This window comes from Oryctolagus cuniculus, chromosome 1 (genome assembly GCF_964237555.1).
Source record: "Oryctolagus cuniculus chromosome 1, mOryCun1.1, whole genome shotgun sequence".
NCBI lineage: Eukaryota > Metazoa > Chordata > Mammalia > Lagomorpha > Leporidae > Oryctolagus > Oryctolagus cuniculus.
In genome coordinates, this window is record NC_091432.1 from 64258031 (window position 1) to 64279953 (window position 21923).

The following is a 21923-nucleotide window of genomic DNA, read 5'->3' on the forward strand; positions in this document are numbered from 1 at the left end:
GAATACAAGGTCAATATAAGAATCATTTTCATTATGACATACTAACAACAAATAACTGTAAAATGAAATTTAAAAATATAATTTACAATAGCATCAAAGACATAAAAGACTTAGGGATCTAATTTAACAAAATGTAAAGACCTTTACACCAAAAATTCTACAACACTGTGAAGGAAAATAAGAATGTCACGTTTACGAGCCGGAAGACTCAACATTGTTAAGTCAGTTCTCGAATTATAGACTGCATGCAACCTCAGTCAAAGCCCCAGCAGCCTTGTTGTAGGACAGCCGATAGAAAAGAATAGTTGAGTTTTAGATATAAATTAGTACTAAGAAAAAGATCCTTGTTGGAGGATGCATAGCACTTTACAGGCTACTTAATACCATGAAGAAAGGATCACACAGTGTAGAGCTCTTCCTATAGATCTGCAGCTTAGTCCTGCTAAGCCACACAGTCAAGGATGAGCATGTCGGCAGTGCCTTTTCCCACAAAGACACTGGGGACAGGCTCCAGTGAACATGTCCCTGTTTATTCACAGGCATGTACATTATAAAGGGCAAGTAGAAGGGGCGTAACTAACTCTGGGGAATGCTAACTATAGGACAGAACTAACACTGGCGCCAATATGCGTATCCAATCAGCTTGAAGATACCTGATTGGTAGAAGACTGGGGCAGGGAGAAATGTACCTGGGCTCAGCTAACTCCTGAGATCGCCCACATCTTCCATTACACCAAAGAAGAATTACTGAAAATTTTTAGGTACCTTTGATTTTTCATGTTAATGTGACACTCATTTCATTGTCAAAAAGAGAGAGAACCCCTAACATTTCAAATAAGATAAAATTTAAACATGCAAATAAAAATAAACTGTCTCCTGGGATAACACAAGCATAAATCCCATCAAAAAAGACACCATTTAAAATTATTGGTTTCTTGGCAAGCTGCTTTTTCAAAATAAGTAGTTTTAAATTGTGGGAAAAATTCACATCTTAACTGTTTTAAACACACAGTTCAGTGGTATTAAATATATTCTTACTGTTGTATAACCATCACCTTCATCCATCTCCAGATCTCTTCCATCTTGCAAAACTGAAACTCCATACATTAAAAAACAACTCCCCAGTCACCCTTCCTCTGGCTGCACCATTCCACCTCCTGTTTCTCTGACTCTGACTACTTAAAGTACCTCCTACAAGTAGAATCATACAGTATTTTTCTTTTGTGACTGGCTTATTTATAGCCACTCCTGCTTTTTACTTATATGGACTATCTTTCTTCATGCATCCACTTTTTTATTTTTTTATTTTTTATTTTATTTTATTTTTTTGACAGGCAGAGCGGACAGTGAGAGAGAGAGACAGAGAGAAAGGTCTTTCTTTTGCCGTTGGTTCACCCTCCAATGGCCACCGCGGCTGGCGCGCTGCAGCCGGTGCACCGCGCTGATCCGATGGCAGGAGCCAGGTGCTTCTCCTGGTCTCCCATGTGGGTGCAGGGCCCAAGCACTTGGGCCATCCTCCACTGCACTCCCGGGCTGCAGCAGAGAGCTGGCCTGGAAGAGGGGCGACCGGGACAGAATCCGGCGCCCCGACCGGGACTAGAACCTGGTGTGCCAGCGCTGCAAGGCGGAGGATTAGCCTAGTGAGCCGCGGCGCCGGCCCATGCATCCACTTTTAACATATTTGTGTCTTTGGATTTAACCTGAGTCTCTTACACATAGCACATGATCAGAGCACGTTTTTATGTCAATCTCTGTCTTTTGATTGGAGAGTTCAAGTCGTTTACATTTAAAGTAATTACTGGTGCCGGCGCTGTGGTGTAGCAGGTAGAGCCATCGCCTGCAGTGCCGGTGTCCCATATGGGCGCCAGTTCGAGTCCCAGCTGCTCCACTTCCGATTCAGCTCTCTGTTATGGCCTGGGAAAAGCAGTAGAAGATGGCCCAAGTCCTTGGGCCTCTGCACTCGCATGGGAGACCTGAAGAGGCTTCTGGCTTCGGACCGGCCCAGCTCTGGCTGTTGGAAGACATCTGGGGAGTGAACCAATGGATGGAAGACCTCTCTCTCTCTCTGACTCTGCCTCTCTATAATTCTGCATTTCAAATAAGCAATTTTTTAAAAAAATATAAAGTACTTACTTTTTTTTTTGACAGACAGAGTGGACAGTGAGAGAAGGAGACAGAGAGAAAGGTCTTCCTTTACCGTTGGTTCACCCCCGAAATGGCCGCGCACTGATCTGAAGCCAGGAGCCAGGTGCTTATCCTGGTCTCCCATGCGGGTGCAGGGCCCAAGCACTTGGGCCATCCTCCACTGCACTCCTGGGCCACAGCAGAGAGCTGGCCTGGAAGAGGGGCAACCAGGACAGAATCCAGGGCCCCGACCAGGACTAGAACCCGGTGTGCCGGCTCCGCAGGCAGAGGATTAGCCTAGTGAGCCGCAGCGCCAGCCAAAAGTAATTACTGATAAGGTGGTTTTTGTTCAGGTTGATTTTCGTTAAATTTATTTATTTGAAATGCAGAGCCAGAGAGAGAGAGAGAGAGAGAAAGAGAATCTTTCATATATTAGTTCACCCCCCAAATGTCTGCAATTGCCAGGTTTGGGCAAGGCTGAAGGTAGGCTGAAGAAACTCCATCCTGGTCTCCCATATGGGTGGCAGGGGCCTAAGCACTTGGGTTATCTTCTGTTGCCTCCACAGGTACTTTAGCAGAAAGCTCAGTGGGAAGTGGGGTAGCCCAAATTGACCAGCACTCTGATATGATATGCTGGCATACCAAGAGGCAGCCTAACCTACTGTACCACAACTCAGGCCTGGTATTGATTTGATTATTATTATTTTTCTGAGTGAAATATTTTAATTCCCTTCTCATTTCATTTTTTAGATTATGTGTATATTCATAGCTTTTTAAAATTATATTTTATCACTGGATTATATTTAATATCCTAATGTTGAAATACTCTCAAGTAAGCTACATTTAAAAAATTCAAAAACCAAATATCAGGTCAAGAATATTATTATTAAAGTTTAACTAAGGGGCAACTGTTGTGGCACAGTGGGTTAAGCTACCTCCTTTGACACAAGCATCCCATATGAGTGTCAGTTCAAGTCTCAGTTGCTCCACTTTCAAGCCAGCTCCCTGCTAATGTACCAGGGAAGGCAGTGGAAGATGGCCCAAGCACTTGGTCCTCTGCCACTCATGTGGGAGACCTGGATGGAGTTCCAGGCTCCTCGCTTTGCCTAGCCACAGCTGCTGTGGCCATTTAGGAAGTAAACCAAAGGATGCTTACAGATCTCTGTCTCTCCCTCTCTTTCTTTCACTCTGCCTTTCAAATAACAATAAAATTAAAAAACAATTTAACTTAAGCAGTTGTTGCCTCATTTCAATCCTTGGGTTGGTTGATGCTGTAGACAGTGCCTCTGCTAGGACAAAAACTCATGGAAATCAAAGAGATCGTGCTAAGTAACAGTTTGTTCATAAGTATATGCCTACTGTTTTCATCAGTCTCTGGCACACAGAAGTTCTCATTAGGTTATTGAATTAATCAACTAGTGAATTTGTCACAAATTAATCAGCCTAGAGCCGGCGCCGTGGCTCACTAGGCTAATCCTCCTCCTTGTGGCGATGGCACACCGGGTTCTAGTCCCGGTCGGGGCGCCGGGTTCTGTCCCGGTTGCCCCTCTTCCAGGCCAGCTCTCTGCTGTGGCCAGGGAGTGCAGTGGAGGATGGCCCAAGTGCTTGGGCCCTGCACCCCATGGGAGACCAGGAGAAGCACCTGGCTCCTGCATTCGGATCAGCGCGGTGCACCGGCCGTGGCGGCCATTGGAGGGTGAACCAACAGCAAAGGAAGAACTTTCTCTCTGTTTCTCTCTCTCACTGTCCACTCTGCCTGTGTAAAAAAAAAAAAAAAAAAAAAAAGACTGGATGAAGCAACCAGGGAATGTATCAATCCTGTTAGCAGGACTTTGAAAAACAAACATGAAGGATGTAATGAAATTTAACAAGATTTCTCTCTTTTGTGTAGGTTTTGATAACAAAGTAAGGAAGACAAAAACCAATGCAAACGATATACAGGAAGAGAAAAGGAAAAATTTACCGATAAAAATAATTATTGTCAATTCCTTTGAAGGCTCTTGTGGTCTAGCCTATCCAAAAATTTCTTTCAACAATCCCCAATAAATAAGCCCTCAGAATTGCCAGTTAATCTTAGCGAGGCTATTTTTATGTCTGGTAAGTGGAAATTAAGAGAAAGATCACTAAGATAACAGCAAGTAGGGCCAGCACTGTGGCATAGCAGGTAAAGCCGCTGCCTGCAGTGCCAGCATCCAATAAGGGCACCAGTTCGAGTCCTGGCTGCTCCACTTCTGATTCTGCTCTCTGCTATGGCCTGGGAAAGCAGAGAAGATGGCCCAAGTCCCTGCACCCGCGTGGGAGACCTGGAAAAAGCTCCTGGTTCCTGGCTGCGGATCAGCCCAGCTCTGGCTGTTGTGGCCACTTGGGGAGTGAACCAGCAGATGGAAGAGATCTCTGTCTCTGGCTCTGCCTCTCCTTAACTCTGTCTTTCAAATAAATAAACAAATCTTTTAAAAAATTAACAGCAAGATAAATTTTTTAGATATTCAAATCCAAGATAATGAATCTAGCATCATGGTTTTAGAGTATCCCCTATTTTTGGTAAGAAAACTAGAGTATCCCCTATTTTTGGTAAGAAAACTATCTTAGAATATAGACCTAAATACTTGCATTAGGAGAGGTGAGACATTTTGTTATGGGAACCTTGCTTCATATTTTTAGCCTTAAATTAACACAGTGTAGGTTAACATATTCATGGAAAAAATGGGCCATTCATTCAGCTTAAATGAGGACTCTGTGTGCCTGATACCACTGCTGCCATTGGGGGTGAGGGAGGGTTTGGTAGAGTTACCAGACAGTGACAGCATGCATGGAGTCTGGAAATGGAAAATATAAGAACATAACCCTCCAAAGACTTCTGAGACTTGTCCCAAAATAATTTCTCCTGCTCCACCAAGGCTCTGAAACTGGCTTCATCCACAGTGTGGAGAAACAAACAACAGGAAAAACTCTTCTGCCACAAGCCAATGTTTCTCAAACTAGGCAAGCGCCTGCCAACAGTTTTTGGCTAGCACCCCAGGGTGGTTGTTTGGCCATGACCCTGAATTCAGAGAGGAAAATGTTTACTCATTGTACACCCTGCCCTCCTCATCGCCGAGGCTGCAGGTTAGACCGTGTCAGGAATGAAGGTGAGGTGGGGTTACTAGGGGTTCTCTAGACAGGGCAGAAGACAAGTCTGTTGAGGTTCAGATCACTTCCATGACGCTAAGCTTCCTTACCCATCACCTCACAACCACTGAAACACTTCCTCAGCACCTCGAGTCCTGTGGGAGTGTCTGAAAATCATTAGTTAACAAGAATTCCTTCTAAAGAGCCCCTTGCAAACACTTGCCTAGCATCTTCTTGTACACTTACAGGGCTGTACTATGTTCAAGGAGTCCTTATTCTGTTGTTGGAAAAGATCTGACAACTATAAAGCAGCTGATTGTTATAAATATTTCTTAATACCAAACTCAAACTTGCCTCCTTTATATCTTCATCTTTTGGTTCAACTTCTGCCTTTGTAGGTTTCATAGCCTAAGTCTGTGCTATCCCTGTTTCTCTAATTAATTATATGCAAGAGTGGTTCAAAACTTTTGTGGGGAATGGAAAGAAAAGAGAAGTTTACTTGGGGCTGGCACCGAGGCGTAGTAGGATAAGTCTCTGCCTGCAGCACCAGCATCCCATATGAGTGCTGGTTGATGACCCAGCTGTTCCTCTTCTGATCCAGCTCTCTGCTATGGCCCAAGTGCTTGGGCCCCTCCACCTGCATGGGAGACCTGGAGGAAACTCCTGGCTCCTGGCTTGGGATCAGCCCAGCCCTGGCTGTTGTGCCCATCTAGGGAGTAAACCAGTAGATGGAAAACCTCTCTCTGTCTCTCTCTGTAACTCAGCCTCTCAAATAAATAAATCTTTGAAGAAATTAAATAAAAGATAAATTTAAAAAGAGAAGTTTATTTCAGTGCAAAAAATTTTGTAATTCATTCATATGAGGGGTCTCTAAAAGTTTACAGAAAATATGTACTATGAAAATACTATGCATGGATTTCAAGTGTGGCAGTAGATTAGAGTGGAAGATTTTTGTAAGGAAATGTGGTAGAAAATAAGTAAATTAACTCTGCTTAGGGCCAGCTCACAGAGGACCTGTGTGCATTATATGCATATGTATCTACGCAGCTACAACATAGTGAAGGGATTTGCAGGTGGACATTTACAAAAAAGACTGAGAGTACCCAGCCCTCAGCAGACTGTGTTCTTGTTAGGAAGGCACAAGAAAATATGACCGAGACTGAGAGCTGAGTGCTCAGTGGTAGTCTGTGCCCACAACTGAAGGAGCCCTGGGGACCTGGCCTTCCTTGGTTAATATTTCCTTGCTTTCCATTTTCAATTTCTTCCCCTCCAGAGCATGGAATATAAGCCTAGGTATATGAACTCTGGATATTATATACACAACGTACATTTTTTGAAGGTTTCACAGCTTCCATAAAATTCCCTGACTACCCTACTTTTTTAATCAAAAAAGATTAAAATCCACTTTTCCCCTTCTCTGCTTAACCAAACATTTCTTATTCTTAAAAGCCCAGCTTACGCCCCTTGGCCAAGGAATCTTTCATGTGGAGATCCTCTAGGCTCTGACCTCACATATGTCAATTAATCCACAGTTAATTTGACTGATTTATTATGTATTTTATGGAGAATTTAAAATTAGTATTTTCATTGTGACCTAATTCTTCTTAAAATTTTTATTATAATGTTTATCTATTTATTTTCATCTACTGGAAAGGCGGAGGGCAGCACTGTGGCACCAGTGGGTTAAGACACTGCCTGCAACATGTCAGTTCAAGTCCCAGCTACTCTGTTTCTAATCCAGCTCCCTGATAACATGCCTGGAAAAGCAGTGGAAGATGGCCCAGGTGCCTGGGCCCTTTCCACCCATGTAGGTGGCCAGGATGGAGTTCCAGGCTCCTGGAGTTGACCTGGCCCAGCCCCGGCCATTGAGGCCTTTTGGGGAGTGAAACAGAGGATGGAAGATCTTTCTGTTTCTCCCTCTCCCTCTGCCTTTCAAAATAAATAAATAAATATTTTTAAAAAATATTTAAAAGGCAGGGGTGGGAAGTAGGGGCAAGTAGGGTGTCCATGTGCTGGTTCACTCCCCAGATATAACAGGCAGGGCTCTACCAAGCTGAATCCAGGAGCCGGGAACTCCATCTGGGTCTCTCACACGGGTAGCAGGAGCTCAGCACTTGAGCCACCATCTACTGCCTCCCAGGATGTATTAGCAGGAAGCTAGATCAGCAATAGAAATGCCAGGACTTAAAACCTCACTCCGATATGGGATGTGGAGTCGCAAACTCTAACCTGCTACACCAGAACACTGTCCCTTAATTCTTCTGTTATTAAATGTTTGTGATTTAAACTCTTCACAATAGGTTCCGTGTTTTTGTTGTTACACTCATCGGCACTATCTTCTATAAAACAGGTAGTCAATAAACAAAACTGTGGACACAGATAAAGATGGTGACTCATCTTCAACAAATGCATAGCAACTCAGTCTTTTTTTTTTTTTTTTTTTTTTTTGACAGGCAGAGTGGACAGCGAGAGAGAGAGAGACAGAGAGAAAGGTCTTCCTTTTGCCGTTGGTTCACCCTCCAATGGCCGCCACAGCCGGCGTGCTGCGCTGATCCAAAGCCAAGAGCCAGGTGCTTCTCCTGGTCTCCCATGTGGGTGCAGGGCCCAAGCACTTGGGCCATCCTCCACTGCCTTCCAGAGCCACAGCAGAGAGCTGGCCTGGAAGAGGGGCAACCGGGACAGAATCTGGCGCCCCGATGTGTGCTAGAACCGGTGTGCCGGCACCGCAGGCGGAGGATTAGCCTATTGAGCTGCAGCGCTGGCCTAGCAACTCAGTCTTAAAGATGTTTACTGGGGCCGGTGCTGTGGTGCAGTAGGTTAAGCCTCTGCCTGCGACATCAGCATCTCATATGTGCACTGGTTCTAGTCCTGGCTGTTCCTCTTCTGATCCAGCTTTCTACTATGGCCTGGGAAAGCAGTAGAAGATGGCCCAGGCACTTGGGCCCATGCACCCTGAGGGAGACCCAGAAGAAGCTCCTGGCTCCTGGCTCTTGGCTTCAGATCAGTGCATCTCTAGCTATTGTGGCCATTTGGGGAGTGAACCAGCAGATGGAAGACCTTTCTGTCTCTCCCTCTTACTGTCTGTAACTCCACTTCTCAAATAAATACATAAAATCTTAAAAAAAAAATGCATACCACAGCTGTGACACTGTCATTGGAGCTGGGAAAAATGCCACAATGAGCTGCACCTTACCTCTGCTTTACGAATATTTTCTCTAGCTTCATCTATTTTTTGTTCCAGCTCTACTCGGCTTTGTTCTGATACGGCAACTCCATGGCCTTCCAGATCATTCAGAACCTATTAAAGAAAATAGGAAAATGTCACTTTTTTCTTCCCATCTTTTTGCCTTAAGTGACTAGAGTATTTTGTTAATTCAAAAGGCTTAAGTGACTAACTGCCATGATTGTTTTCAAACTTTGCCTTATTTATTTAATTAAAAAATTACTTTTAAATAATTATACTCACAGCAAGTTGCAAAACCAGTACAGACAGTCTCCTCACCCAGGTTTCCCCAGTGGTGACAGCTTATATAAATACAGAGTCCCCGGGTGATACCTTCCAAGATCCCAGTGGACGTGTAAACCTTCAGAAAACACCAAACCTACATAAACTGTTTTTTTCCTAAATGTCTTTCAGTGCTACCGCATAGTACCAGTGCTAATCTGCCCATCCATGTTTTATACCTTACTGCCTCCTTTGTGTCACTACTCTTGTGTTTTGGGCCATTATTAATAAAAATAAAGAGTTACTTAAATATAAGCACACTGATACTATGACAGCTGATATTATAACTGAGATGGCTGCTAATGACTAACGGTGGGTACTGTATAAAGTGTGTATGTGCTGAACAATGGATGATTCACATCCTGTGTAGTATAGCACAAGAGTTCATCATGCTATGCAGAACAGTGTGCAATTTAAAACTTATGAGTCGCTTACTTATGGAATTTCCCATTTAATGTTTTCTGACCACAGTTGATTGTGGGAAGCTGAAACCACAAAGGGGAGAGTATAAAAAGCAAGAAATTGATACTGGGATAATCTACAGATCCTGTTTGGAAGGTACAAATTTTGACATGCATACCCTTAATTTAAAAAATATTACAACGAATAGAGTGTTATTGCAAAAGAGCAACTAATACAATATGACAAGTCTCCATTGTACCTGCACCATCCACCATGTGCTCTCCATCTCAAGAAAATGATCATCCCAAGGCTGGCATTGTGGCACAGTGGGTTAAACCACTGCCTGTGACACTGGCATACTATATGAGTGCTGGCTCAAGTACTGGCTGCTCCACTTCCAATGTGGCTCCCTGCTAATGCACCTGGGAAAGCAGCTGAAGATGGCCCAAGAGCTTGAGACCCTGCTACCCATGTTAGATATCTGGAGGGAGCCCTGCCAACTGTGGCATGGGAGATGCCACAGCAGATGGGAGATCTGTCTCTCTCCTTTTTCTGTAAATCTTTTAAAAATATAAATCTTAAAAAGAAAAAAAAAACATAAAATGACCATCCTTTCCATTTATGTGTATTTTCCTAAACCATTTCTTATTCATTCCCACATATACTTACACAAAGTTTTGTTTAAAAAAGTAACAAAATGGGGCAGGTGTTGTGGTGTAGCAGGTAAAGCTGCTGCCTGTGACACTGGCACCCCATATTGGTGCCAGCTCTAGTTCTGGCTGCTCCACTTCTGATCCAGCTCTCTGTTAATGTGCCTGGGAAGGCAGTAGAAGATGGCCCATGTGCTCGAGTCCCTGCAACAATGTAGGAGACCTGGAAGAAGCTCCTGGCTCTGGCCTGGCCCAGTCCTGGTCATTGGAGCCATTTGGGGAATGAACTAGCAGATGGCAGACTTCTCTTTCTAACTCTGTCTTTCAAATAAATAAAATAAATCTTTAAAAAATAACAAAATGACGGTTGCCCCTCTTCCAGGCCAGCTCTCTGCTGTGGCCAGGGAGTGCAGTGGAGGATGGCCCAGGTGCTTGGGCCCTGCACCCCATGGGAGACCAGGAAAAGCACCTGGTTCCTGGCTCCTGCCAGGATCAGCGCGGTGCGCCGGCTGCAGCGGCGGCCATTGGAGGGTGAACCAACGGCAAAGGAAGACCTTTCTCTCTGTCTCTCTCTCTCACTGTCCACTCTGCCTGTCAAAATAAATAAATAAATAAAAAAAAATAAAAAAAATAACAAAATGAGATATATTATCCCAGCACAGTGTCTAAGAAACCTTTTTATGTTTGTATACAGGCTGACTTCACTCTCTTTAATCTATAATTAAATAGTTTATTGTATCATATTTTATCTGCTCTTACTGTACTGCTATTTGAAGTTTCAAACTTCTCAATATTATAAACAGTATTATACAAAAAGCTTAGTGATTCTTTGAACACATATAGGACTATTTATTTCAGATAAAAACATGGAAGTGGAAACTGTACATTCTAATTTTAACAGGCATTGTCAAATTATTCCCAAAAGGTTGTACTTACTCTTCTGCTAATAGCATGTGAGAGCATGTTTCCCTACATCTTACCAATAATGGACACTGCCAGTCTTTAAAATGGTGCCAATATGATATATGATGTTTTAAAAAAGTGATCTTATTGTTTTCATTTTCACATCTTTAACAGAGAGCATCCTTTCACACGTTGCTGGCCACCTATATTTCTACTTTTTCATAAAAAATCTGAAAGGCAGAGAGAGACAGGCAGGCAGGCAGGCAGACACACATTTTTCATTCACTGTTCATTCCCTGAATGTCCACGTTAGCCAGGGCTAGGCCAGGCCAAGGTTACCAGCCAGAAACTCAGTCTGGGTCCCCCACATCGGGGGGACCCAACACCTGAATCGTCATCTGTTGCCTCCTAGGGGGTGCATCAGCAGGAAGCTGGAAAGGGAAGGAGAGCTGGGAACTGAACATAGGCACTCTGATATGGATATGGGCATCCCAAGTGGTGTCTTAACCTCATATTTCTACTTCTATGAATGCCTCTGTTTTTTTCTACTTTTTTGTCTTATTATTATTTCAGGATTTTTCTTTGTAGATATTAGTCTCTTTTTCTGTTATTTAAATTACAAGTATTTACTCCTCCTTTATTCTTCTTTTTTTATGTTTTTTGTTCAACAGAAATTTTTAAATTTTGTGAAGTCACATTTATCAATATTTTCCTTACAGCTCCTGGGTTTAATATCTTTCTTTCTTTCTTTTTTTTTTTTTGACAGGCAGAGTGGACAGTGAGAGAGAGAGACAGAGAGAAAGGTCTTCCTTGGCCGTTGGTTCACCCTCCAATGGCCGCCACGGGTGGCACACTGCTGCCAGTGCACCACGCTGATCCGATGGCTGGAGCCAGGTACTTATCCTGGTCTCCCATGGGGTGCAGGGCCCAAGCACTTGGGCCATCCTCCACTGCACTCCCTGGCCACAGCAGAGAGCTGGCCTGGAAGAGGGGCAACCTAGACAGAATCCAGGGCCCCGACCAGGACTAGAACCCGGTGTGCCAGCGCCGCAAGGCGGAGGATTAGCCTATTGAACCACCGCGCCAGCTTAATATCTTTCTTAAGAAGGTATCTGCAGGGGCTGGTGCTGTGGTACAGTAGGCTAAGCCTCTGCCTGTGGTGCCAGATCATGTCCCGGCTACTCTTCTTCTGATCCAGCTCTCTGCTATGGCCTGGGAAAGCAGTAGAAGATGGCCCAAGCCCTTGGGTCCCTGTACCTGTGTGGGAGATGGCTCGTGGCTTCAGATCAGCTTAGCTTCAGCTGTTGCAGTCATTTGAGAAGTGAACCAGCACACAGAAGACCTTTCTCTCTGCCTCTCCCTTTCCTTGTCTGTAACTTTACCTCTCAAATAAATAAATAAAATCTTTTTTTTTTTTTAAAAAGAAGGCATCTGTAATACATTAAACATTCTTCATTTTTCCAGTTTTTAGCACTGAATTTTTTATAAACAGATTTATTTATTTATTTATTTATTTGAAAGGCAGAGTTAGAGAGGCAGAGAGGTCTTCCATGCTTATTCACTCCCCAAATGGCTGCCATGATCAGGGCTGAGCCAAGCCAAAGTCAGGAGCTAGCAGCTAGGAGCTTCTTCCATGGGTAGCAGGGGTCTGAGCACTTGGGTCATCTTCCCCCTGCTTTTCCAAGCATTAGCAGAGAGCTAGACTGCAAGTGGAGCAGCTGGGACATGAACCGACACCCATATCGGATGCCAGCATTACAGGCAGTGGCTTAACCCATTATGCCACATCACTGGCCCAGCACTTAACTTTCTAATCCTTCTGAAATATACTTTGTATATAGTGGAGGGGAAGAATCTAACTTTATATTTTTTCCTAAATACATACGTAACTGCTCTGACACCATTTACTTAATTCTTTCCCCAAAGATTTTAAAGGACATTAGCATTTTTGTTTGTTTTTTTTTTGAGCAAAGCAAGATTTACTGAAGTCAGAAACCTGCTACAGCAGTCAGGAGGGGCACTCCGAGAGAAGACCTAGCATGTCTTTTATTATGAGAAACTTCAGGGGCCAGAATTGTGGCACAGCAGGCAAAGCTACCACCTACAATGCTGGTATCCCACATGGGCCCCAGTTCGTGTCTTGGCTGTTTAACTTCCAATACAGTTCCCTGCTACTGGCCTGGGAAAAGCAGAGGAAGATGGCCCAAGTCCTTGGGTCCCTGCAGTCATATGGGAGACCAGGAAGAAGCTCCTGGCTCCTGGCTTCGGCCTGGCTCAGCCCTAGCAGTTGAGGCCATTTGGGGAGTGAACCAGCAGATGGAAGATCTCTCTCTCTCCCTCCTTCTCTCTCTGTATTTCTTTCAATTAAATAAATAAAATAGTAAAAAAAAAAAAAAAAAAGAAGCTGGATGTCATGATGAAGGAAGAGAGGCTATAGGTATAAACAAAACTGAGAAAAAATGAACTTCATTTCTCTGCACTTTATAGTCTTGAAATATATTTTCATGGAATCTACAATTGAGTCTTCAAAAATCTGCCTTGAGGAGATGAAAATCTACATTAATTTGACATATGTAATACACTACCACTGGCCTTTCTTAGGCAGTTCTATAGCACACAGATGAATTGATGTGTTGCTGCTAAAGAGCTTAAGGAATTTCCAAATAGATAGCTGACAGCATTCTGCTGAGTGCTGACGAAGAAAAACCACATAGAGGACATTTTCCACCTTAATAAAACTCTGCTCTGTACACTGGTTTGACAAGCTGAACATGGCCAGGGCTCTCCATCACACTTACCCGTTGCTGGTGAACAATGTTTTTGTGCTCACGTGCCACACGGGTGGCCCATTTCCGAGCCTCCTTATTTAGACTGTGCTCTTCTGTGGTCCCAGTTTCTGATTCTAATTGTCGGCTCTACAACACAAGAGAGAAAGCAAGAAAAGTGCTGTTACCCTCACTGTAACTACTCCCACTTTGTAGTCGGACCAAAGGACCTTCACCTAACCAGCGCTCAAAACACAAGGTGTGTCCACTACTGTGGGAAGCCACGTCTCAGGTTGCAGCAGGTCAGCAGAAGACTTAGACAACAGCGTGGAACCAGAAATGACCACAGGTTTTTTTGTCTTACACTGCTGCACATGAAACCTTCAGCTCTCCTATCGTTGACTGACCTTTTTGGGGTGAAGGAAGCTAGTTCCATGAAGCAAAGAAGAAAGGGCTCCTGCCAGCCCACTAACAACACTAAAGTCACTGCCTGGAGAAATTTCCGCTGTTTCAATGTGACCGAAGAAAGGATCATTGAACATAAGTGAGAAGAACAAAACAAAACAAAGAAACTGGATTTAATTTAGTCACAGGCTAAACTATCAGAAGTCAGACTAGTTTTTGCTCTTTCTCTGGGTTTTAAAAGAAAATGTGCTAGACCAAATGATTATCAAGAGTTTCTTCTCGCTCTAAAAGTACTACAATTCTGTTTTACAAAGGACAAACTACAAAATCTAAACAAACATTGGTAATAGTTAACTCCTACTGTGCAAGGTATAGGAAGAGCTTTTCACAGAAAAGGAAATCAAGACTCAGAGAGGTTAAATAATTTTTCCCATATCTTTAAGATATTAAGTGTTTCAATCATAATTAAACAAATGTGTCTGATTCTTGAACCAGAGGTGTTCACCACTAATCTACTTTAATTCTTAATTCTAAAAAGTTCCTGAAAAATAAACTTTATTAAAACAGCTAGAAAAGAATTTTAGAAATTCTTTTGCAACATCACACAACTCAAAATTGAAAGACCTAGTAGAATTTGATAAATTGGCTTTAAAAATGTATTACTTTTGTTGGAAAGACTGTGATGAGACAAGGTTATTTTTTTTATTCTATGCAGACATTTCAGCTAAAGCTACATTATATAATGACTAATGATGTTAAATAGAGTACGATAATAAAATTCAAATCTAACCAATTTTACATTTACATTCTTATTGATTCTTTGGGCTACCAGGAATCTGGCAATCAACTTGATTATTCTATTTTGCTTTGCAAATGGTTCTAGGCATTCAAACTGATAACCCGCTAAGCAGTTAGTGACATTAGTATGTTAAACCTGAGACACAGATGCAAATGAAATACACATTAGCCAGAGGAATCTAATGTGTAACGGTGCAGTCTGAAGAGTCTAGGTACAGGGTGTTGAGTCAGACAGACTTGGTTTTGAACCTATTCTATGAAATTTACTAGGTTTATGAACTTGGGCCTGTTAATATGAGTTTTGGCTACATCAGAAAATTGGTAAAAATGCTATCACCTATCTTAAAAGGGTAATTTGGATAAAATAAGGTCATGTTTTCAACACTTTGGTATAGTATCTACATATAATAAGCATCCAAAAATGTAATTGTTGGGGTGGGCATTTGTGGCGTAGTATGTTAAGCCATCATCTAGGATGCCTGTGTCCTATACCAGAGTGCCTGGGAATGAGTCCCAGCACCGCTCTATATTCCAGTTTCCTGCTAAGATGCCTGGGAGGCAGCAGATGATGGTCCAACTACTTTGGTCCCTGCCACCCACCTGGAAGACCCAGATGATCTTCCAGGCTCCTGGCTTTGGCCTGGCCCAGTCCTGGATGTTGCAGGCATTTGAGGAGTGAACCACTAGTTGGAAGATGTGTGTGTGTGTGTGTGTGTGTGTGTCACTGTGTCTTTCAAATAGGTAAATTAAAGCATAAAATATTAATGTAATTAAAATAATAATGTAATTGTTAAAAATCCAACTGAAAATTACTTGAAACAAAAAAATTTTCTCATTATTGTTTATAAGGCAGATCTCACAGAGAAAATGAATTTTGTTTTGTTTTGTTTTGTTTTGACAGGCAGAGTGGACAGTGAGAGAGACAGAGACAAAGGTCTTCCTTTGCTGTTGGTTCACCCTCCAATGGCCGCCGCAGCCGCACCGCGCTGATCCGAAGGCAGGAGCCAGGTGCTTCTCCTGGTCTCCCATGGGGTGCAGGGCCCAAGCACTTGGGCCATCCTCCACTGCACTCCCTGGCCACAGCAGAGAGCTGGCCTGGAAGAGGGGCAACCGGGACAGAATCCGGCTCCCCGACCGGGACTAGAACCCGGTGTGCCAGCGCCGCAAGGCGGAGGATTAGCCTACTGAGTCACGGCGCCGGCTGAGAAAATGAATTTGTAGGGAGTAGAGCTAATGAGAGAGGAGGCAGCTGATAGAGGAATTTCATTTCTTGAGCAGCATTTTAGGAAAAGGTAAAGGGTTTAAATTGTATGCTGGCTGTAATGTACCATAACCCAACTGGTCACTTAGACAATTTGCGGTTTTTCTTTCTTAACATTTATTATGCCATGAATTCCTAGGGAATGGGTTCCAGCAGCTCAGGTTCCTTTCTATTGGTAGTGACCAAGTGGGCTTCCTGGGTGCAGCAGGCTGGTGCTTCAACTGAGCCCAGGGACTTTTCTCTTTGACTTTCTTCTTTTCCTGATAATTTTCCTTCACACATTTCAGGAAGCTCTCTCGGCTCAATACTCACATGAGCTCCCCTGGCGAGAACACAATTATCTTCTTGAAGAAGAATATGAGAATTTAAAAGTAAAATATCAAACGGCACTGTAGCCTGGCTCTGGAAAAGTTCACTCACTCAACTTGATATATTTTTTTTTTTCTGAGAGGTGGATAGAGAGAGAGAGAGGAAAAAAAAAAAAAAAAAAAAAAAACCAGAGAACTCCCATTCATTGATTCTCTCTCCAAATGTCTGTAGCAGCTAGGACTGGGCCAGGCAGAAGCAAGGAGCTACCTTGTCTACCATGTGGTCAATGTTATCCCAACATCTCTCTGTAGGTAGACACATATTTAGATGTAAATGTACAACTTCATGTGTATGTATGTACAGGATGTTGGAACAACACTCACCAAAATTTATCAGTAATTACCTCTGAATCATCAGAGCTCAGGTGAAAACCTCCCTTTTAATTTTTTTTTAATAATTAGAAAACATAGATAAAGTTATCACTTCTGGATATTTCCTCTCTGTGTGCTTTAATTTAATTTAATTCTCAAAGCAATTCTAGTAGAGATATACCTTTACTCTAAACTTAAATGTGTGGGAATTGAGGCTCAGAAAGGGTAGGAAAGAGCATGTATTTTCGCAAAGCCACTTAGCCAGCAAGTAGTGGACCTAGAGCCTGTACTGAGATCTGACTGACTTCAGATTTCAGGCTGATTTTACTTAGAAATAAGACATCTCCCAATTTAATTTTGTTTCAAGAAAAATAAAAGCCAGGGCTGGCACTGTGGCCTGGGGCGCCAGCATCCCATATGGGTGCTGGTTCTAGTCCCAGTTGCCCCGCTTCCAATCCAGCTCTCTGCTATGGCCTGGGAAAGCAGTAGAAGATGGACCAAATGCTTGGGCTCCTGCCCCGGCATGGGAGACCTGGAAGAATCTCCTGGCTTCGGATCAGCGCAGTTCCATGCGTTGCGGCCATTTGGAGAGTGAACCAATGGAAGGAAGACCTTTCTGTCTGTCTTTCCCTCTCACTGTCTGTAACTCTACCTCTCAAATAAATAAATAAAATCTTTAAAAAAACTACTAACACGGTAAACTACCAACATTCTAACCCAATTTTTTTTTTTTTTTTTGACAGGCAGAGTGGACAATGAGAGAGAGAGAAACAGAGAGAAAGGTCTTCCTTTTGCCGTTGGTTCACTCTCCAATGGCCGCCATGGCCGGCTCATTGCGCTGATCTGAAGCCAGGAGCCAGGTGCTTCTCCTGGTCTCCCATGAGGGTGCAGGGCCCAAGCACTTGGGCCATCCTCCACTGCACTCCCGGGCCATAGCAGAGAGCTGGCCTGGAAGAGGAGCAACCGGGACAGAATCCGGCGCCCCGACCGGGATTAGAACCTGGTGTGCCGGCGCCGCAGGCAGAGGATTAGCCTATTGAGCTGCGGCACCGGCCTCTAACCCAATTTTTAAAACAAATATAATGACAGGGTTGTTATGCTAATATCCTATGCCAAAAATAATCTCATTAACCCATTACTCAAGGAATTTGACATACTTTTCAATTTACTGGTAGAAATGAAATGTATTAGGTTAAATATTTGGTCTATCCTATTCTTTACACAGTTTTCTAACACATTGTTATTTATTTCAAGAAAGTTGAAAGAAAGCTATGGAGCAGGGTGGTTAGCCACTGTCTGCATCCCATATGGAGGCTGGTTTGAGTCCCAGCTGCTCTGCTTCTGATCCAGGTCCCTGTTAACGTGCCTGGGAAAGCATGAGACCTGGATAAAGCTCCTGGATCCTGGGTTCAGCCTGGCCCATTACAGCCATTTTGCAGATGTAGATCTCTCTCTCTGTCTCTCCCCTTCTCTCTGTAATTCTGACTTTCAAATAAATAAATCTTTTTTAAAGTTAATAATTAATTTTCTAAAAAGGATGTCTTCAAGTATAAAGCATCTGGATTTATGTAGGTTACTGAACTTGAAGCACTCATATCTGTACAGGTTTACAACCCCATAGTTCTGAAATTAAAAATATTTTGAAAATCACAAGTTTTTGTTTATTTATTTTTATAAGCCTAGAGCCAGAATTCATTTGAGGGAAAATGTGAATTGAACTAAAGAGGTTATTTATAGTTTTTATTTATTTTACTTGTAATGAATATTGAGATGTTTCCTGCAAAAGTACTATAGGTCAGGGGTGCTTCTCTTTATGCTGCTCAGGTGTTATGCAAAGTATGGAATATGAATCAACTGCATAAAATCTTTAACATTTTAAATTTTCAAACATGTTTGACCCAAAGTCTTTTGGTAAGAGACTAGAGCTTTTTTCTTTTTCTTTAAAAAGAAAACAACAACAAAAACTACTTATATGGGGCAGGTGCTGTGGTGTAGTGGGTTAAGCCGCAGCCTGCAATGCTGCTATCCCATATAGGTGCTGATTTGAGTTCTGGCTGCTCCCACTTCCGATTCAGCTCCATGCCTGCCTGCAGAAAGCAGTGGAAAATGGCCCAAGTGTTTGGGCCCCTGAATCCATGTGGGAGACCTGGTGGAGGATCCTGGTTCCTGCAGCCATTTGGAGAGTGAATCAGCAAATGGAAGATCTTTCTCTGTCTCTCCCTCTTTCTCTGTAACTCTGCCTTTCAAATAAATAAATCTTTAAAAGAATAACTACAATAAAATAAATCTTTTTAAAAACTACTTATTTAACTTATTTCTAAGGCAGAGAGAAAAAGAGAGACAGAGACAGATCTTCCATCCATTGGTTCACCCCTCAAATGTATACAATATCCAGGGCTGGGTCAGGTTGAAGCCAGAAGCCTAGAACCCCAGTCAGGTCTCCGATGTGGGTGGCAAGGATCCATGTATCTGAGCCATTATTTGGTGCGTCTCAGGGGGCACACACCTCAGGAAGCTGGGTCAGACGTGGAGGATTGGAGCTAGGTGCTGTGGCTCAGCAGGTTAAGCCGCAGCCTACAGAGCTGGCATCCCATATAGGTGCTGGCAGTTTGCATCCTGGCTGTTCCACTTTCAATCCAGCTCCCTGCCAATGCGTCTGAGAAAGCAACAGAAGATAGCCCAAGTACCAGGGCCCGTGCTACCCATGTGGGAGACCAGGAAGAAGCCCCTGGTTTTAGCCTGGTTCTATCCTAGTGGTTGTAGACATTTGGGGAGTGAACCAGTGGATGGAAGATCTCTCTGTCTCTCCCCTCTCTTTATAACTCTGCCTTTCAAATAAATAAATAAATCTTAAAAGAGAGAGAAAGAGAGAAAGAGAGAAAGAAAGAGAGAAAGAGAAAGAGAAAGAGAAAGAGAGAGAGAGAGAGAGAGAGAGAGAGAAAGAAAGAAAGAAAGAAAGAAAGAAAGAAAGAAAGAAAGAAAGAAAGAGAGAGAGAGAGAAAGAGAGAGAGAAAGAAAGAGAGAGAAGGATCCAGGACTCAAACCAGGCACTGCAACATGGGATGTGTGCCTCTCAAGCAGCTTTTTAACTGCCAAATGCCTGGTCCAAGACTGCAGACTTCCAAGTCACATACTTTAAACACTTTATACAACTTGTAGAAGTGGGAAGAGTGTCCCCTAAAAGACTTAATCCAACTCACTCCAACTATCCATATATAGCTACATCTTCACTTAGAAGAAAAGTGGAAACTCATCTGAAAAATTGGTAGTGTGCCTATTCTAGGGGAGTGAACTAGAAAACAACCATTGTGGCCTGAGCCTTGGGACAATTCTGGAAAACTCTGGATGGCTGAGGAAAAGGAAAATACAATCAACCCCATCAAGGCTGGTGTTGTTTTCTCTTGGGTTAGAATACCAAAAGGCACATGTCCTGGAAAAACGAAATGCAAACAAAACAAAACAAAACACCTTGTGTCTGATACTCTCTAGAACACATCTAGAGGCATGGATAGATGGAGAAGACTCATGAAGGGTATAGATCCAATCTTACAGGCTGCTTTACAAGCTATCACCATGACCCAGATAAAAAAGTGAACTTCCAGGATCCTGAATGTAAGTAAATTCCATGGCACCTCTGTAAAGCTCCTGATACCTCTAGTTGATTACAGAAGAGATCAGACCACAGAAAGGTGACTAAACCTACAGTGGGCTTATCATAGATGGTGGGCCTCCCGTGAAGAGCAAATAAGCCCTTTTTGAAAGGATCAATAAATTATAACAGGCCCTTTGAACACTTGTCAACACTGCCGATTTTAGGAAGCAACATTCATGTCTTTAGTAAAAGCCTTTATTTTTAGATACTGTGCCTAGAATATATGTAAGAGGATGGCACCGTGATTTTCCTTATAACAGATGCTCACGTTTATGAGACATTGCTATAACACCATATAAAATCTCCATCAGTAGAAAAAGCCACTCATAACAATGAGAATTTTCAAGTAAATTTTCCATATGGTATATTAGCCCCATAAAGTCTTCTATAGACAATTTTCCTTAATATTTAATAGATGTATACAAAGTTCCACTTGGGCAAAAATTAAATGTACAAAATCCTAAATTATATCAAGTGGACTTTGTACTTACTATAACTGCTTATCTACAAAAGTAGAATTAAATACGATAAGCAGTGGCCAGAATAACAGGAAAAGATCATATATCAGAAATTTAATGTCAGCTTTTAACTACCACTATCTGTAAAATACTGCTATTTGCAGTTTAAAGAAGATAAAGAAAAAAGATTTTCCCACTCCCATCAGGAAACCTGGCGGAGAGTTTCCATTTTTTCCCCTGCTTGTATAGAGCCTACCTAATCTAACTTTTGTGGATGTGCACATTTCCCATAATATTTCCCAACCCAGGGCGACCTTGACCTTCTTCACAGGCTGTGAGGAAATGCCCCTAAACAGAGCTCATTACTTGTTCTGGAATGGAAGGAAAGTTCACTGAGGCATGCAGGGCAGAGGTGCTGAAAGTGCAAGCCACGTACTGGGGAGACTAAGTAGTGACTGGCTACTATTTATTATTCCACCAAGTCCCTTTAGGATTATAAACTGCTAAGAGGGGCCGCCACTGCGGCGGAGCAGGTAAAGCTGCTGCCTGCAGTACTGGCATCCCATATGGGTGCCGGTTTGAGACCCAGCTGCTCCACTTCCGATTCAGCTCTCTGCTATGGCAGGGGAAAGCAGTGGAAGATGGCCCAAGTACTTGGGCCCCTGCACCCACGTGGGAAACCCGGAAGAAGCTCCTGGCTCCTGGCTCCTGGCTTTAAATCGGCACAGCTCTGGCTGTTGCAGCCATTTGGGGAATGAACCAGCAGATGGAAGACCTCTCTCTCTGCCTCTGCCTCTCTGTAACTCTGCCTCTCAAATAAATAAATAAATAAATCTTAAAACAAACAAACAAACAAACAAAAAACCCCAAAACTAAGAAAGAGGCTGATGAGATCTACCTTGTGGAATAAAAAGTCCCAAGGGATTTTTGGTGAAGAATCTTATGTGCAAGTTGAGAGCTAGGAACCACAACTGCGAGAGTACAAGGTTTCATAATCTTAAAATGTTTTCTATATTTGATATTTTAGTAGTTCCTCTAGCAATTCGGGACAAAACCTAAGAAAGTAATATACTTGTCTTGTGGAAAGATAACCAAAGATAAGAATGGCAGTCAATATCTATTATATATCATTACATACCTCCTACTGCGGGCCAGGCATTGAGTCACATGCTTGATTTTCAAATCCAGTAAGGTAGTCATTTTACATATAAG

At 42.8% G+C, this 21923-nt stretch overlaps 1 protein-coding gene across 5 annotated transcripts in view; it reads right to left on the reverse strand.

The window, feature by feature from the left end:
* FCHSD2 (FCH and double SH3 domains 2) overlaps nt 1–21923 on the reverse strand; it is a 299407-nt gene that overhangs the window by 36634 nt on the left and 240850 nt on the right. For all 5 annotated transcript variants that reach the window (XM_002708714.5, XM_051851103.2, XM_017344834.3 and 2 more), the window contains 2 exons: nt 13491–13607; nt 8426–8530 (listed from right to left, as the gene is read on the reverse strand). In XM_002708714.5, coding sequence (XP_002708760.1) covers nt 8426–8530; nt 13491–13607 — 222 coding nt within the window. The remainder of the gene's footprint in view (nt 1–8425; nt 8531–13490; nt 13608–21923) is intronic.